The following is an 18,870-nucleotide window of genomic DNA, read 5'->3' as shown; positions in this document are numbered from 1 at the left end:
AGGACCTCATTACAACCCTGGTGGTCGGTGTTAAAGCGGCGGTAATACCGTCAACAGGCCGGCGGTAAAAAAAATGGAATCACGACCATGGCGGAAACCGCCAACACAGGCAGCCACTTTAACACTCCGACCGCCACGGCGGTAGAAACAAACACCACGGCGGTAACTGCCAACAGGCAGGCGGAAGACAATGAACCGCCCACTGTATTACAAGGCACCAATCCGGCAGCTTTTCCGGGGCGGTACCAACACCATCAAAAGCACGACGGAAACAGGACTTGGAACGGAAACCACTCACCTCTCGACGCCCAACGAGGAACCAGGACGCCATGGAGCCCGAGTTACAAGTGCTACCAATGTTGGTTTACCTCCTCTTCTACCAGGAGCAGCAAAGACGGCGGCAACGACCACGGTGAGTACTGCACCTAGCACACAGGAGAGGGGGGGAGGAAAAAGAGAGTGACACACACACGCAACACCTCCGCCCCCACCTTCACCCACAACACCATACACACAAACACATGCCGCAACATTACATATACACCCCGTAACCCTCAGGAAGATGGCAAGGACAAAAGGAAATGATTGTAACAAGTGTAATAATCTAAAATTCAGATATGGAAACAGGTCTGTAACAGATCAGTATATACAAATATGTTCAGCAACTACACAAGTCTGGATAGTGTTCCATTCATTGTCCGTGGACCAGTGGTCCCAAAATGCATGGGCGAAGCCCACACATGATACCTGCCTCTAAAAGGAGAGAACACTGCTGGGGCATCAGGTAAAAAAAAAAAACAGGCACCTCAGGGGGATGGGGAGAGGGGGCACCTCAGACGGATGAAGGGACGACACCACTGCTCCACGAGGGGGCTCCATGCCCACTGTTTGGTCCAGGGAAGTTCAAAGCCACAGTCTCACAAGTCTCTCAATTGGGTGGTTTGCCCACTGTTTGGTCCTGGGGAGTGCAAAGCCAGAGTCTCACAAGTCTCTCAATTGGGTGGTTTTCCCACTGCTTGGTCCTGGGGAGTGCAAAGCCACAGTCTCTCTAGTGGATCCTTTTCTCCACTGGTTCTGGAGGGGGCTTAGTGCCCAGAGTGCTTCATCCTGCTAAGGACTGAGTGAGTGGATCATTTTCTCCACTGATTCTGGAGGGGGCTTAGTGCCCAGAGTGCTTCATCCCGCCAAGGACTGGGGTAGGGGATGCTTTTCTCCACTGGTTCTGGAGGGGGCTTAGTGCCCAAAGTGCTTCATCCTGCCAAGGACTGGGTGAGTGGATGCTTTTCTCCACTGGTTCTGGAGGGGGCTTAGTGCCCAGAGTGCTTCACATGGTGTGTGGCAGTTCTCATTCCCGCACCTGGGTGTCAGAGCCACGAGATTTCCTGGGAACAGGTAGCATAATACTCCATGGAGGCAGAGACACACTCCACCCTGCGGCGACTCAGCCTGCCAACTGCTGGTCCTGCCAGTGCTGGTTGTGGTGTCTCATGCACGCTGTGCAGGGTCCCGGACGTCTCCTGCAGCCTCGGACGACTGCCCACTGGGGATGATGTCCATGTCGGCTGTGGTAGCACAGTCTGAATACATCGCGGGGCAGGTGGCGGTGGTTGCGCCGGTGTCAGTGGAGTACATGCTGGCGGTGGTGCATGTGTTAGCACCTGTGGAGGGAGACACCAGGCTGTCTCCTGCAGCCTCGGACGGCTGCCCACTGGGGATGATGCTGGGGACTGGATCAGAGGCAGCAGACGTGCAGGTAGCCGTGCAGGTGGCGGTGCAGGCAGCTGTGTCCACCGTAGTACAGGTTGCTGTTCTGACCTGCAGAAGCAGTGTCACCAGTCCCTCACCCTGAGGCTCCGTGCCCTGAGCTGACTTCCCTTTAGCCTTGTGCCCCTTCCCCACCTTGAAAGTCGCTGCTGGGACCTTGGCACTGTCCTCTTTTGTCTTGGAGGAGGCCTTGCTGCTTGGTTGGTGCGGCTTGTCCTTACGGCATGTTGTCCCCTTCTTCACCTTGGCAGGTGGCGGAATAGGGTGATCCTTGGCCTCAGTAGGTGGTTGATTGCCCAACAGTGAGGGATCTCAGGAGGTCAATAGCCTCCTCACTGAGGGCAGCAGGGCTGACTGGGGCAGGGCCTGGGGTGCCTGGGGCAAAGGAGATGCCCACCCTCCTGGGTGAGCGGGCACGGGAAACTAGATGAGGGGCTGCTGGGAGGGCGGTGCTGGTAGAGGGGGTGGCGGCTGTACCTGTTGTTGCGGTGGGCACAGAGGTGCCCGCCACAGCAAGGGAGCTCCCATCAGAGGAGGAGTCGCTGTCGCAGGTGTCTCCTCCTGTCCCCGTCGTGGAGCTCCCCTCGCCCTCCATCCCACTGGTGCCTTCAGACTCCCTACATTCACCCTCCAGGGCCAAGTGGGTTGCAGCTCCCTCCTGCTCCAGTGCCACTGCTCCTCTGCCAGATGATGCTAATGCACACAAGGACAGGGTGACAAAAAAAAAGGGGGGGAAAGACAGAGGAGAGACATGGTCAATGCCTGCAACAACACCACTGTTGGCGGACACAACACACAGGGAGCAGCCCTATGCACTAGGCCATGCACTAAGAGTTCTGGGGAAAATCACATGCCCATGGTGGACTGTGCCTATACCCATTTGATGCACACCTGGAACCCACAGGAGCCTTACTAGGTGTAGAGGGCCACTACGACTTTTGGGGATGGACTGGTACTGAGCCTGCCTAACAATGGATCTACCCTGGCATGCTTGCCCTGCCCTAGGGGAAACCGCAGTCCTCTTCCCAGACCCAGAAACCTCAAAAAGCGCACAGAGTCAGCTGCATGAAAGAGTACTCACCCCCTTGTGGCTGCTGTGATGCCCTCAAGCACCCATCCAACTCCGGATATGCCACCGCCAGGATCCGGTACATCAGGGGGGTCATGGTGCGACGAGCATGCCGTCTTCTTGGTCCAGCGGCGCAGGTCCTCCCATCTTTTGCGGCAGTGGGTGCTCTGTCTACGGTGGACACCCAGGGTCCGCACTTCCTTTGTGATTGCACGCCAAATACCCTTCTTCTGGTGGGCGCGGACCTAGAGGAAATGTGAAGTAGGAATGGAATTTACTCTCCCGTCCGGTTATTCTTACTCATTGGCCACAACCACCCACACTGGCCCACAAACACATACACTGACCATCTTCACATGCTGGCCTCTGCCAGCCCCCACCTGTACCTTCCATCGACGCCACTCCATACATTCATGTCCCATCCATCATGCTCATAGTGTACTCACCTGTTTGTTTGGTGGACCGTAGAGTTGTGTGTACTGGGGGAGGACCCCATCCACCAGTTTGTCCAACTCCTCCGCAGTGAAGGCAGTGGCCCTTTCCCCAGACACTGTAGCCATTGTCACTTCCAGACTCAGGTCACAGCAGCACTTGCAGTGTAGGTCCTTTCCTGTTGAAGGTCAGGTATCAAGTGAGTGAACAGATAGAAAATGGCGGTCACGTCCGCGGCGGTGCGTACCGTCACCACCGGCGTACATCGTCATTGGCTCCTGGAACCCATAGGGCCCAATGATAACCAATGCTGAATTGCGCTGCGGTCTTTGTCCGCCTACTGCGACGGTGTACAACGCCAGTGTAGTTACCTCATTTCCCCTTGTCCCTCCTTACAGGTCAGGCAGACGCCATTTCAGGTGGCCACATGGCAGGCCAACTAACTGCATCACAGCAGTTTTGTGCAGGAATACGGACATACAGAGCTAAACACAGATTAAATCACATTTGTTCTAAACAGCCTTGTGCAAGCTATGTGGTGTATGACCCTCTGCTCACCCTTCTCCTCCACAGGCCACGTCCGCTGGGACAGATGATGAGATGGCGTCATCCTCCGGTATACAGACCCCTGGTGGACCTGTCGACAATGGAAGACAGACACATCATCATCACCTACAGACTTGATCGTGCCACAATCCATGAACTGTGTGCCCAGTTGGAGCCAGACCTGATGTCAGCTATCCGCCATCCCACAGGAATCCCCCCTCTAGTGCAGGTCCTGTCAGTACTCCATTTCTTGGCCAGTGGGTCCTTTCAAACAACAGTGGCCATGGCATCAGGGATGTCCCAGCCACTGTTCTCTAATGTGTTGTCCAGAGTGTTGTATGCCCTGCTGAAGCACATGTGCAGCTACATTGTATTCCCCCAGGTGGAGGAATTGCCCACAGTGAAAGGTGACTTCTATGCCCTGGGACATATCCCCAACATCACTGGTGCCATTGACGGTACACATGTGGCATTTGTCCCCCACCGCAGGAATGAACAGGTGTACAGAAACCGCAAAAGCTACCATTCTATGAATGTGCAGATGGTGTGTTTGATAGACCAGTACATCTCCCATGTGAATGCCAAGTATCCTGGCTCAGTGCATGATGCTTACATTTTGAGGAATAGCAGCATCCCTTATGTGATGGGGCAACTCCAGAGGCACCAGGTGTGGCTAATAGGTGAGCCCAAGGTCCCAACACAGATTACATAGATGTCTGGCGATGGGAGAGTCCCTAATGGTTGCTGTATGTCTCACAGTTGTCCCTCTATATTTGCAGGTGACTCTGGTTACCCCAACCTGTCATGGCTACTTACCCCAGTTAGGAATCCCAGGACAAGGGCAGAGGAACGCTACGATGAGGCACATGGGCGGACTAGATGGATAATTGAGCGTACTTTCGGCCTCCTGAAGGCCAGATTCCGGTGCCTCCATCTCATAGGTGGCTCCCTACACTACTCACCGAAGGTGTGCCAGATCATGGTGGCATGCTGAATGTTGCACAACCTGGCTTTGCGACGCCAGGTGCCTTTGCTGCAGGAGGATGGGCCTGATGTTGGTCTTGTGGGAGCTGTGGACAGTGAAGAAGAGGAGGCAGAAGAAGAAGATATAGACAACCGAAACAACATCATCATGCAATACTTCCGGTGAGACACAGGTAAGTGACTGGCACTGCTCCTCTCATATCAGACTACTGTAGGACATTTCATGATTATGCCTTTTTGCCTCTGTGTATGGACCCTGACAGTTCACACTGGCTTTCCATTTTACAGATCTGTGTACAACTTTCTGCCTTCTGCTATGTTTACTGCTGCCCAACAACTGTCTAATATTGGTATGTAGAAATGAACATTGACATTGCTATTATTCTGAAAGTTTGCAATAACACATTTGTGAAAGTACAGACTGACTCCAGATTGATTTGTGATTCAAGGGTGTTTATTTCTGTGCTAATAAGTGGAGGGGCTGTGCAATGGGCTGGGGTGATGGTGGAGGAATGTCCATGGTAGAGTCCAGTCTATTGGCATCACAGGTCCATTTTCCAAGGGGCCATAGGAAGTGGAGTAATGGCAGTTGAAAGTGGACAGGGTAACTGAGTGGGACAGAAGGGTGACCATCAGGAGAGTCCTATTTCCTGGCGGGGGTCTTGGCAATGTTCTCTGTCTTGTGCCTGGATCGCAGGGACCGTTTGTGGGGTGGTTCTCCTTCTGCAGGGGGTGGGGTGCTGGTGGCCTGTTGGTCCTGTGGCGGACCTCCTGTCCACTAGCGCCGGTGGAGGTGGAGGGCTGTTCATCGTTCAGGCTAGTGTCAGGGGCCCGTTGGTGTGCCACTGTGTCCCTCTTGGTGTTGGCCATGTCTGCCAGCACCTCTGCAATGGTGACCAGGGTGTTGTTAATGGACTTCAAGTCCTCCCTGATCCCCAGTTAGTGTTCCTCCTGCAGCCGCTGGCTCTCCTGAAACCTGGCCAGTACTGGGCCCATGGTTTCCTGGGAAAGATGGTATCCTCCCATGATGTTGGAGAGTGCCTCATGGAGAGTGGGTTCCCTGGACCTGTCCTCCCCCTATCGCACAGCAGTCCTCCCAGCCTCTCTGTTATCCTGTGCCTCTGTCCCCTGAACTGTGTGCCCACTGCCACTGACCCCAGGTCCCGGATTGTCTTGGGTTAGTGGGGTTGCCTGTGGTCCCTGTAGTGGTGGACACACTGCTGATTAACGTGTCCTGGGAACAGTGGCATGGGCCCGCTGGGTGGGTGCTGTGGGGGTGTTTCCTGAAAGGGGAGGTTCTGTGGTTGTTTGTGACAGTGGCAGGGGAACAGACTGTCCCGAGGTCCCAGATGGGCCGGGCTGGTAATCTTGATCCAGGCGTGCAGAGCTGCTGTCGTCACTGTGGGCCTCTTCTGTGGGGGACTGGATATGTCTGGCACCTCCTGTCCGCTGACGTTGGGTAGGGGTCCTGTTGGGGGGTAAATGCATAGTTGTATCTGTGTGTGCCCTCTTGTCCAAAGTGTGAGTTACCCTCTACTCCTCTGGTTGGCTTATTATATTTGGCCTTGTGTGATTGTTAATTTTGGGGCGTGGGTGAGTATCTGTACTGGACATGCTTTGGTGATGCGTGTCCATGCACTGGTGTGACATGCAGGCCTTGGAATTGGGATGTGTGGGTTGTGATAGTGGGGTATCTTTGGGGTGTTGGGGTGATGGGTGTGAGGGTAGAGGTAGAAGTTTGTGATGGCATGCAGGTAGGGTGGGGGGATAAAGTAGTAAAGGATTGACTTACCAGAGTCCAGTCCTCCTGCTACTCCTGGTTGGCCCTCAGGTTGCATGATTGCCAAGACTTGCTCGTCCCATGTTGTTAGTTGTGGGGGAGGAGGTGGGGGTCCACCGCCAGTCCTCTGTACTGCTACCTGTTGTCTGGATACCACGGAACGCACCTTCCCACGTAGGTCATTCCACCTCTTCCTGATGTCATCCCGTGTTCTTGGATGCTGTCCCACTGCGTTGACCCTGTCGACAATTCTCCGCCATAGCTCCATCTTCCTAGCAATGGATGTCTGCTGCTCCTATGATCCGAATAGCTGTGGCTCTACCTGGATGATTTCCTCCACCATGACCCTGAGCTCCTCCTCAGAAAACCTGGGGTGTCTTTGAGGTGCCATGATGTGGTGTGGGTGATGTGTGAGGTGCTGTCTGTTGTGATGTGTGGGGGGATGTGCTGGTGTGTGTTCTTTGAGGTGCGTGGATTTTGTATGAGTGATGGTGTTGTGTGCCTGTGGATGCTGGTTTTGTGTTTGCTATTCTCTCTCTCTCTCTGCTTCTTCCAAAACTGTTGTTGTAAGGGGTTGTGGGTAATGTTGGTGTCTGTTTTATATTGGATTGGGTGTGGTGTGTGTATGTGTATCAGGTGTGTGTATTTTGAATTGTCCAATGTGGTTGTGTTTTGTAAATGTGTGTGTATTTTGAGAGCAGCTATGTGTACCGCCAATGGATTACTGCGGTTGAATGACCGCCGCATTGATTCGTGGGTGATGATAGTGTGGACATAGTTCTGTTGGCGTGACGGTGTAGGTTTTGCTATCGCCAGTTTATCACTGACCTTTGGTGTGGCCGACTTGTGTGGGTGTCTGTATTGTGGCAGAGTACGAAATGTGGGTCGTAATACCTGTAGCGGATTTCTGCTGCGGCCACGGTATCTTGACGGCCGTCAGCATGGCGGTAAGCGGGATTTACCGCCAGGGTTGTAATGACGGCCTTATTCTTTTAAAAATTCATACCCTGACTTGTGTATGTTGGATTTTTGTTGTTTTGGCCTTGTTTGATTTAGATAAATATTGCCTATTTTTCTAAACTGGTGTGTTGTCCATTTTGTAGTGTTTTCACTATATTACTGAGTGTGCTGGTACAACTACATTACACATTGCATTTCAGCTAAGCCTGACTGCTTGTGCCAAGCTACCAAGGGGGTGAACAGGGGTTATCTTGAGTGCGTATCTCCACTGCCCTTACTAGAGTGAATCATTGTTTTGTTCTGATAATAATAAAAACATGAGATAACGTTCTTGAAGTAATTGTGAATATTGATTAACAGGCATATGTGTGTTTTTCATATTGTAAGCCTTCGAGCATTTTTTTTAGTGCGTTCTGGGACTACTGCACAAAAGGGACTAGTGCACACGTTTGTTGCCCTAGCTTTCATACAAGTATTTCACATGAATACGGGCAGTATTTGTTACAAAACTCTACACATATAGGGGAAACGTTATGTTGAGATCTAAACATTGAGTGCACAATACTATATTAAACCACAACATCATGAAATATGTGAGCATGATGCATGATGATGCATACTCACGCTTAAGTCATGACCCTGGGACTCTTGCAGTGTCATGATGCATAGTGCACGTCTGGTGATGCATGCACGCATGTACGCTGAGTCCATCTAAATACTTCCACTGGCATTCAACACTAGACTTTACTGGGTAGGCAGTGGATCTGTTTAACATTCGGTGATTACTTCATGAAGTGACAACTGTATTCTAGATATAACTAAATACAAGAGGGCATTTATTTTGTAATCATTATTTGTTTGTTAACATTTAAATGGTTTTAAAAATAAATCCAAATAGACAGAATCAATCAACATTGTTAGAACCTAAATTCAATAAAGAATTTACCTAATTCACATTTAAACATCCTGTGCATTAAACTATAGCTGGCAAACTTGTAAGAAGTCATCTTGAGCTGTACATTAAATGCCAACACTATTGCCAAATGTTCAATGCTGAACTCTTCTTTAGGGCATAAATCCTTATTGGAACACTGGAATGTTGTGCGTGCCACTGAAGACAAAAGAATGGGCAATCATGACTGGTACAAGCTTTCTGGTCCAACAATTCAACTCTTGCCTTTATGTTCCTCCCTGTTTTATTTAGAACATTCCACCCTCAGTGGGTGGAATCTGCTTCAGACTATACCAGTCAATAACCCTTTACCTCCTGAAGCTTTTCTTTTCCATCCCAGTGTAGAGCCCTTATAGGCTTTTTTGGGCAGTTAATGCTAAAGCTTTCATATTTTTGCACTAGAGCGGTCTTTCAGACTTTTCCTGATTTTCAGACTAGGACATTTATTTGAAGGGGCAGCTCCTCCATTAGGTTGGAGGAGCGCCGCCCCCACCAGCAGTGGCAGCTGCAAACCCTTAACCAGAAAACTATAATAAACGGGGGTGATGAGCAGTAAGGGGGACTGCACAGCACTCCGCCGCATTGCGCATTTATGTTTGGCGGGCCTTCTTGGGCGGGCCAAACACACAGTTGCTGGGAAGACGAGAGCATGCACGGACTCCCAGTCTGCCTGGGAGCGCCCTGGCTGGGCGATCCTAGCGGATCCTAACGCTGCTCTTGGCAGCGTCAGGATTGGCCGCAGGGCAGGCTGGGAGCCTGTGCTTACAGCGACGAGGCAGAGGAGACGGAGGAGCAGAGCAGCAAGCGGTGTTCAGGTAAGTTTAAAAAAAATATATATAATGTTCATTCTCCCGCTCCCCCCCTTCGCGCTCTGCCCCGCCCCTTCCGTGCCCCACGACTAGACGCAAGCCACCCAAATTCTTACCGTCACCTCATTTATGCCGAGGACACAGAAGTTACTTTCCAAGATTCATCTATCCTTTCCTCTCTGTTGTCAAAACACATAATTCACTACCACTGACTGTGCAACAAATCGTCCCTACTTCATTTCAGAAAACGTTAAAAAACCTACTTGTTCAACTACCATACAATACGCTTATGAGTTTATGTTTTTTTTGTTTTTACTCAGTGCCGTGATACTACAGTAAACATGCACCCAACAAATTTACCAATTAAGATAAACATATCACAGGTCAATTGGGAATCAGTGTGATTTCCAATGCTATTCTACAAGAATACACTGACACGCACACAATGCAGTTTACAAACCAACTTCATCTAAAACAATGGCCAAGATGTGATTCAGTACAAAAAAAAAAGTAGCTAGTTTTATTTCCAATATATTGCACTATGAACGATTCTAAAAAGACAATAAAAGACAGTCAAATATCTTCATTTTACTGCATGGCATTACAACCGCCAATAAGATAAATTATAGTCACCTACCACAAGAGTCTTGAAGGTGGCTATCGCTTTGCGAACATCCTGGTAGTCTGGATGTGCTTCCTGTTGAAGAAATATACTTTTGGGTTAGGCATCCAAGCATATCTAGTTTCTATTAAGTGTTTTTTTCAATACATCTTAAAATTCTATGCATATTTGACATTTAGTAAAGTGCACAGATTTAAAAGGAGCCTGCTACAATTCGAAATGCAAACAGCCATCATGCCATAGCTGCTTGCTAAGCTCGTTTTCTTTCAAGTAGCAGTATAAAATTTAAAATGCTAAATGCCAAAATCAAAACACCCGCATGATGTGAGTTTTGTACTTAAACTATTCAAAAGGAAACTAATGAGAATTTCAGTAACGATCCAAACTACGAAATAGCAAGACATGATCAGCTTTGTAAAACACAAAACGAGCCCGATTCACAAAGGTAAACTTAGACCAAAAGTCTACGTTTAGACCTGAAGTCTAAGTTTAGACCTAAAGTCTAACTTTACTACTGGTAAAGTTAGATTTTTGGTCTAAGTTTAGACTTTTGGCCTAAACGTAGACCAAAGGTGTAACTTTGGCAGTAGTAAAGTTAGACTTTAGGTCTAAACCTAAACTTTTGGTTTAAGTTTACCTTTGTGAATCAGGCCCAATTATTTCTGAATCCTGAATCCCCTAAATGCAATATTCAAGATATGAGCGGCTTTTCTTAAGAATTCACACAGCCCAATATCTTCTGTCAAAAATATAGAATTGAAGAGGGCTAAAATATATTGTAAATGAGCAGAAGTGAGGCTGCTCCTCCTCTCGGTGATAGTGCACATGGGCATCGACTCCTTTGTCAGATTGTTTTCCCACATGAGGGTGAAGTAAGGAGTGAAGAATTGTGTATGTACAAATATATACAGAAAGTAAAGAAGATGTCCATGCAATGTATATACATATGTACATGATTAAGTACTACAACGACTACAGGCTCCCAGGGAGAGGAGAGGGTGCATGTGAATCTGCAGCACTACATGCCACAAACAGACGTACACTGGGTAAGTGACATTTTCCATTCAATGGCATGTGTAGCTGCAGATACACATGCTGGGCATAGACTGAAAAGCAGTTCTCCTCCTAAGAAGCGGAGGTTAGCCCGTAGGAGTTGAAGTAGTTTGAAATAGTTTTTTTAACACTGCTTGTCCAACATTCACTTGTTGTCGAGATAACACATCCAAACAGAGGTGTTTAGTGAATGTGTGTGCTGTGGACCATGTGGCTGCTTTGCATACGTCTGCCATTGGTATATTCCATAAGAATGCTATAGAGGTACCCTTTTTCCTAGTGGAATGTGCTTGAGGAGTTACTAATAGATGCCTTTTCGCCCTGAGATAGCAGGTTTGAATCCACTCTACAATCCATCCAGCTAATCCTTGTTTTGAAATAGGATTACCTTTATGAGGTTGTTGGAAAGCAACAAAAAGTTGTTTAGTTTTTCCAAAGTCTTTCATTCTGTCTACGTAATACATTAGAGCTCTTTTGAGATCAAGAGTGTAGAAAGCTCTTTCACCAGTGGAATCTGGCTGTGGAAAGAAGACTGGCAATTCGACTGACTGATTAATATGAAAGGGTGAAACCACTTTAGGTAAAAATTTAGGATTTGTCCTAAGTACTACTTTGTGTTTGTGTACTTGGAAGAAAAGTTCTTCTAAAGTAAATGCTTGAATTTCACTTACTCTTCTTAAGGAAGTAAATGCTACCAAGAAAGCAACCTTCCATGTTAGAAATTGAATAGAGCAGAGTGCATGGGTTCAAATGGGGGACCCATGAGTCTTCTGAGCACAATATTAAGATTCCATGCAGGAGCTGGTGGAACTCTAGGTGGAATAATTTGTTTAAGCCCTTCCATAAATGATTTTATGACAGGAACTTTAAACAGTGAGGTATGCTGTCTGCTTTGTAGGTAGGCTGATATTGCTGTTAAATGAATTTTAATAGACGAATAGGCAAGATTTGCTTTTTGTAAATAAAGCAAATAACACACAATATCCTGTACTGATGCTTTAAGTGGGTCAATATTTTTAGAAACATTTCCATTTTTGTGTGTAGCACTGCCTGGTTGTTGGTTTACATACTTGTTTTAGAGTGTCCATACATTCTAATGAAAGCTGTAGGTATCCAAATTCTATGACCTCAGGAGCCAAATTGCCAAGTTGAGCACACTGGGATTGGGATGCCTGATTTGACCCCTGTTCTGAGTTAAGAGGTCTGGTCTGTATGGAAGCTTGTGATGTGATACAACTGACAGATCTAACAGTGTTGTGTACCAGTGTTGACGTGCCCACATGGAAACTATGAGAATCATATTGAAGGAAATGTGACGCATCTTGTTGACCAGAAATTGAATTAACGGGAGAAGGGGAAAAGCGTAAGCAAATATCCCTGGCCAGTTGATCCATAGAGCATTGCCCTTGGATTCAGGGTGTGGGTATCTGGATGTGACGTTTCAACATTTTGAGTTTTCGCTTGTTGCCAAAAGGTCTATGTTTGGTGTTTCCTTCATTTGAAAGTAATATTGAATTACTTGTGGGTGAATCTCCCATTCGTGTATTTGTTGCTGCTTCCTGCTTAGAAGGTTCGCTAGCTGGTTGTGTATCCCTGGGATGTATTCTGCTAGCAGGTGAATGTGATTGTGAATTGTCCACTTCCATATTGTTTGTGCCAGAAGGGACAATTGGGATGAGGGTGTCCCCCCCCCCCGTTTTTTCAGATAATGCATTGTTGTCATGTTGTCTGTCCATATTAAGATGATTTTGTGTATGATCTGTGGTTGAAATGCTTTGATGGCTAAGAACACTGCTAGCAATTCCAAATGGTTTATGTAAATTTGCTGGATTGACTCTCATTCCCCTTGTATTGTCAGATTGTTGAGATGGGCTCCCCAACCTGTCATTGACGCACCTGTTGTGATTATGGTCTGTGGCACAGGGTCCTGAGATGGCCGCCCTTCTGCTATGTTGTTGTGACTCCACCATTGCGGAGATTTGTAAGTTTGGGGGTCTTACACTAGATCCTTTAGCTGATCCTGTGCCTGAGACCATTGTCGCTAGAGACACTGTTGCAGTGGTCTCATGTTTAGATGTGCATTTGGCACTATTGCTATGCATGAAGCCATCATTCCCAATAGTTTCATGACAAATCTTACTGTGTATGTTTGATTGCTCTGCAATTGGGATATGAGGGAGTGAAACGCTTGTATCCATTGTGGATTTGGGTATTCAGAATTGCTCCTAGATAAGGTTGAATTTGCTCTGGCTGAAGGAGAGATTTCTGGTAATTGATTGTGAACCCTAATTTGTGTAGGGTATCTATTGTGTATTGTGTGTGTTGTTTGTAGTTTGGAATGGTGCTGGATTTTATTAACCAGTCATCTAGATAAGGAAAGACATGTATGTGTTGCCTTCTGAGGTATGCTGCGACTAAAGCTAGACATTTTGTGAACCCTCTTGGTGCTGTTGTTATTCCAAAGGGTAGTGCTTTGAATTGATAATGCTTGCCTGCTATTAAGAACCTTTGATACTTGCGGTGAGCTGGGTGTATAGGAATGTGGAAGTAAGCGTCCTTTAGGTCTAACGCTATCATGTAGTCTTGTTTCTGTAGCAATGGAATGACATCCTGTAGAGTGACCATGGGAAAATGTTCTGACAGGATATATAGATTTAGAGGCCTGAGATCGAGAATGGGTCTGAGAGTACCATCCTTTTTGGTATAAGGAAGTATAGGGAATATACTCCTGTTCCTTGCTGTGGGATGAGAACTATTTCTATTGCTTCCTTGAGTAGTAGGGATTGCACTTCTTGTTTTAGTAGAATAGTGTATTCTCTTGAGAGTCTGTGAGAACGTGGTGGAATAGAGATGAGCTATAGGCAATAACCATTGCGCATAATTAGGAGTACCCATTGATCTGTAGTAATTTTTTGCCAGTGAGAATGGAATTGTTGCAGTCTTCCTCCAACAGGAGATGCATGGTGCTGTGGACATTTTGGGAAGTCATTGTTTTGTGGATGTTGCAGGCAGCACTCTTTGAGGCTGGGAATTTACCTCTGGCCCTGAAATTTTGTCCTCTGTAAGTGCCTCTGAATGACCCCCTTGCATAAAATTGCTGGCCTTGCTTTTAATCGCACATGGAAGCCTCTGTAGTTTGGGTTTTAAATCCTCCCCTAAATTGTGGTTTTCTAAAGGAACCCCAAAATGGTGTGGTATAAAAAGCTACCATAGCTTTTGCTGTGTCTGAATCTTTTTTGAGTTTTTCTATGGCTGTGTCCACCTCTGGTCCAAAAAGCTGTTGTTTATTAAATGGCATATTAAGGACCGCCCTCTGTATCTCAGGTTTGAAACCGGAGGACCTCAACCATGCATGTCGCCTAATAGTAATGCTGGAATTAATTCCTCTAGCTGCAGTGTTGGCTGCATTTAGAGCAGACCTAATTTGATTATCTGTGATGGCCTGACCTTCCTCAACAATTTGCTGCACCCTTTTTTGGTGTTCTCTGGGCAGATATTGCAAGAATTCTTACATCTCATCCCAATGTGCCCTGTCGTATATTGCTAACAGGGCCTGGGAATTGGTATTACGCCATCGGTTAGCTGCTCGAGTTGCCACCCTTTTCCCCGCCGTATCAAATTTACAGCTTTCCTTGTCAGGGGGTGGGGGTATCCCCAGGAGACTGACTACTGGCGCCCTTCCTGGCTGCACTGACCACATTAGAATCTGGTGGTAATTGCTGTGTGATGTAAATTGGGTCTGTTGGTGCAGGCTTATGTTTTTTGTCAATTCTTGGTGTTAGAAACCTAGCTTTAACTGGTTCTATGAAAATTTTGTCTGCATGTTTAAGCATACCAAGAAGTCTTGGTAAACACTGGTATTGCTAATGAGTTGAGGACAGGGTAAGTCCTATTCTATAGGTTCTGCATGTATTTGTACCAAATGGTATGCAGCTGCTCTGGAGATAGCATGGTTATATGCTGTACTATCCTCTGGTGGAGATGGTCTGTTGGGATGCAAATCCGGATTTTTAGATGGGATAAGATCTGAATGGTACATATCCCATGGATCTATGGTGTAACTAGAATCACCCCTTTCTTGTTCTACTGAGGAAGTGTGAGAGTGTGATGGTGAAGGTGGTGGAGGCTTGTTATTTTTCGGCTCGACCCTGACACCGAAACAGGCGTGGTAGCCTAGTGAGGGAGTGCCCTGGCCTTTTTCGGCACCGAACCCAAGGGCCGGTCGACAATTATTTTTTTCTGGGTGGAACCATAGCTTAAAAGCAGTGATGCACCCAAGGCCTTGCCTGATTTTTTTATTGTTGGTGTTGGGGCAGGTGTACTCACGTACTGCGCCACTGATCGTGGCTGTCGTCCTGTGAATCTTGCTCAGAGTCGGAGTCTGGAATCCAAACTGCCGTTTGTGCCGGCTCTTCGCCAAGGACGTCGGTGGTGGACTCTGTAAGTTTGGACACCATCTCCAATCTTCTTGCCCTTCGATCGTGTAACGTTTTCTTCGATCGAAAAGACCGACATTCCTCACAGCTTTCTTCTCGGTGTTCCAGAGAAAATCAGAGATTACACACCAAGTGCAGGCCAGTGTGAAAATCAGAGATTACACACCAAGTGCAGGCCGGTGTATGGAAACTTAGCATGGCACCGAGGACAGAATTAGAATGGAGTCTGATCTATTAGCCTAGGACGCAGTAGGCCCGAACAGGCCCAAAGAGGGGGGCGTTTACTTGATCTGACTGTACTATCGGATTGAGTGCAGAAGGAAACCACGTTGGAAACAATACCAACGGTATGAGAAAAGTTTGAAAGGTTAGAGAAATTCTGAGCCGAAAATCCCAGAGTGAGAAGGAACACGTCCAAATCCGACGGCGGAAAGAAAACAATCTAACAGAGGAGTCGATGCCCATGCGCACTCTCACGAGAGGAGGAGTCACTTGATCCCATGTCTCGAAAAAAGACTTCTTCAAAGAAAAATAACACTCCGAGCCCAACACTAGATGACGATATATGCGCAGCATGTGTTTCTGCAGCTACACATGCCATCGAACATATAAATAAATATATATATATATATATGTATATATCTATATATATCCACATATAATAATTGTGTATATTCATACACAACGCAAAGCTGAAAATAAGAATTAAAAATGCATCACCATGGGGCAAGCTAAAGACATCATCTCTTTGCCAACTTCAAGCCGAGAACCCAGACGACTGTTGAAAGAGAGAGCTACCCTCAATGGGAATGATCCAGGCAAAGGCGTCCCCCTCCTGGAATGAGTTCAATCTAACCCCAGTCGTCAAGTCACCCTCTTAAATACCATAAAGAAGCTGAAGTTGAGAATTCTAGAAATTCCCCCCTCCCATACTGTAAGTTGTTTTTAAAACGTTGGCTGTACCAGTCCGTGTTGAAAGAGCATGTTAGAGATTTTGTCACATCCCAAGGTGCGCTCCCAAGACCGAACTGTTCCCTGCCGTACCATAAACATTATTCTCTGGTACATTTGATAATCTGTGCTCATCACTCCCCTATGTTATGTACCTGTCCTTGGTAAGAAAGAGCACAAAGAGTGAAAACATGAGTAGAAAACATGTTGCATAAGTTGTGTGTGGAAAAATACCTGCACCACCAATGTTACGGTATCACAAAATGGAGTCAATGGTCAAGATGGAGCAGTGGTTAAATACAGATATCATTATACCTGTGAGCATTTCTAAATGTGTGGCACTCACTTCATCACTTGATCATTATCATTTATTTATAGATGCTTAACTTTTCCAAAGCTAAATATCCATTGACTCACCTTAAACCGCAACATACAATGTCCTTTGCTTCACTCAATTTCTCATTGCTACTATTTCGCAGCTGTTCAGGTTTTGCACATCCTCACCTTTCCATCTTCTAGCGTTCTTTCTTCTTGAGATTGACAAATACTTAAGGGTTGTCAATGCTAGGTGGACTTTTTTTCACCAGTAGCTAGCAATGCCAAGGCTCAATTGATAAACTTACCTTCAGTATGGTAGATACTCTATCTAACTGCAGATTCCTCACCTTGAGAATACCCCCATGCACCAGACAAGGTATGAAGATTTTTCTCAGCATTACTCCTGTTGTTATGTGGTATCATGTCCCAGAACTGATGCCTGAGTCACATATACTTGTCGCCCTTGTGCACTGATGTCAGTTTCTTTCTTGACTCTGTCTGTGCCCTCAGACACAGAGCTTACTAACTGATCAGATATGACAGTGTGCAGATCTCCAATCTGGAATCTTTTTATGGATGGTGGAAAGAGTCCATTCCACAAAATGGAGAGGAGAAAGGGTGGTGACAAATCTGCAGTTAGATATAGTATCCGAAAGAAAGAACGTTACGGAAGGTAAGTAACATTTTGTTCTAATGAATACTACTAACTTAAAATTCCTCACCTTGTGAACAGATACCAAAGCTGTACATCTCCAGGTGGTGGGTCTGTGGAATGGCACAAACTTGGAAATCCTGCAGGACCAAACAGGCATAGTGCCCTTGCTGCTGGACCTGCCTATCAAGGCAGTAGTACTTTATGAGCACATGGACTGACAAACACTTTAGGGTTGTAGGTGCCAGGTGGACTTATTTTCACCAGTAGCTAGCAATGCCAAGGCTCAATTGATAAACTTACCTTCAGTATGGTAGATACTCTATCTAACTGCAGATTCCTCACCTTGATAATACCCCCATGCACCAGACAAGGTATGAAGATTTTTCTCAGCATTACTCCTGTACGTTGGTATGTGGTGTCATGTCCCAGAACTGATGCCCGAGTCACATATATTTGTCGCCCTTGTGCACTGATGTCAGTTTCTTTCTTGACTCTGTCTGTGCCCTCAGACACAGAGCTTACTAACTGATCAGATATGACAGCGTGCAGATCTCCAATCTGGAATCTTTTCATGGATGGTGAAAAGAGTCCATTCCACAAAATGGAGAGGAGAAAGGGTGGTGACAAATGTGCAATTAGATATAGTATCCAACAGAAAGAATGTTACCAAAGGTAAGTAACATTTTCCTCTAATGAATACTACTAACCTAAGATTCCTCACCTTGTGAACATATACCAAAGCAGTTCATCTCCAGGTGGTGGGTCTGTGGAATGGCACAAACTAGGAAATCCTGCAGGACCAAACAGGCAGTGTCCTTACTGCCAGACCTGCCTATCAAGGCAGTAGTACTCTATGAGCACATGCAAAGAAACCCACATCCGAGCGAGACAGATGACCAGTGCAGAAACTCTGCATGCCACCGTAATGGTAGCAGCCTTGGCTCTGATTGAGTGAGTTTCAGATTTTCTGGGGACTGCTTCTTAGTCAGTGTGTATCAGATGTTTATACACAGCACTACCCACCTCGATATGGTCTTTTTGTGCACTACGTTACCATTTTTTGCTCTAGTGAACCCCACAAAGAGCTGACAATCGATCCAATAGTTTTTGGTACAATTATTTTAAAAGCTTTAATCTCTTTTAGGTTCCAAGTGGTGGAGTCTCTCCTTCTCTTTCGAGAGGTTAGATGGAGCAAAGAAGGACGGAAATGTGATAGATTGTGTCAACATTAAAAAAGGTATCACTACTTTTGGAAAAAACGCTGCGCTAGCGTGAAAAAACAGTCTCTCCAGAAAACAAATGGTGTATAGTGACTGAACAGAAAAGAGCCTTTAGCTCATTCACACAACCAGCTGAGGTAGGTTTTTGCTATAAGGAAACGGTTATGAGAGGCAGTAGACGCCAAGAATGGCTTTGCATCAGCTTACATGGAGTACACATCAGGAAGGTGAGGAGCAAATGAAGGTTCCACTGTGGCATTACAAATGGTTTGGGTGAAATATATTGATCAGACCTTTAAGGAAATGCATCACATTAGGT

At 46.6% G+C, this 18,870-nt stretch overlaps 1 protein-coding gene across 1 annotated transcript in view; it reads right to left on the bottom strand.

Moving 5' to 3' along the window:
- Window positions 1-18,870, bottom strand: part of ARHGEF6 (Rac/Cdc42 guanine nucleotide exchange factor 6) — a 793,672-nt gene that overhangs the window by 431,812 nt on the left and 342,990 nt on the right. Inside the window, exon 11 of the mRNA XM_069212447.1 lies at window positions 9,934-9,993. Within this exon, the coding sequence (XP_069068548.1) occupies window positions 9,934-9,993 (60 nt within the window). The remainder of the gene's footprint in view (window positions 1-9,933; window positions 9,994-18,870) is intronic.

The sequence above is a fragment of the Pleurodeles waltl genome, chromosome 2_1, assembly GCF_031143425.1.
Source record: "Pleurodeles waltl isolate 20211129_DDA chromosome 2_1, aPleWal1.hap1.20221129, whole genome shotgun sequence".
Classification (NCBI taxonomy): domain Eukaryota; kingdom Metazoa; phylum Chordata; class Amphibia; order Caudata; family Salamandridae; genus Pleurodeles; species Pleurodeles waltl.
Note: the sequence above shows the minus strand (reverse complement) of the source record. Positions and strands in the feature narration are given on the sequence as shown.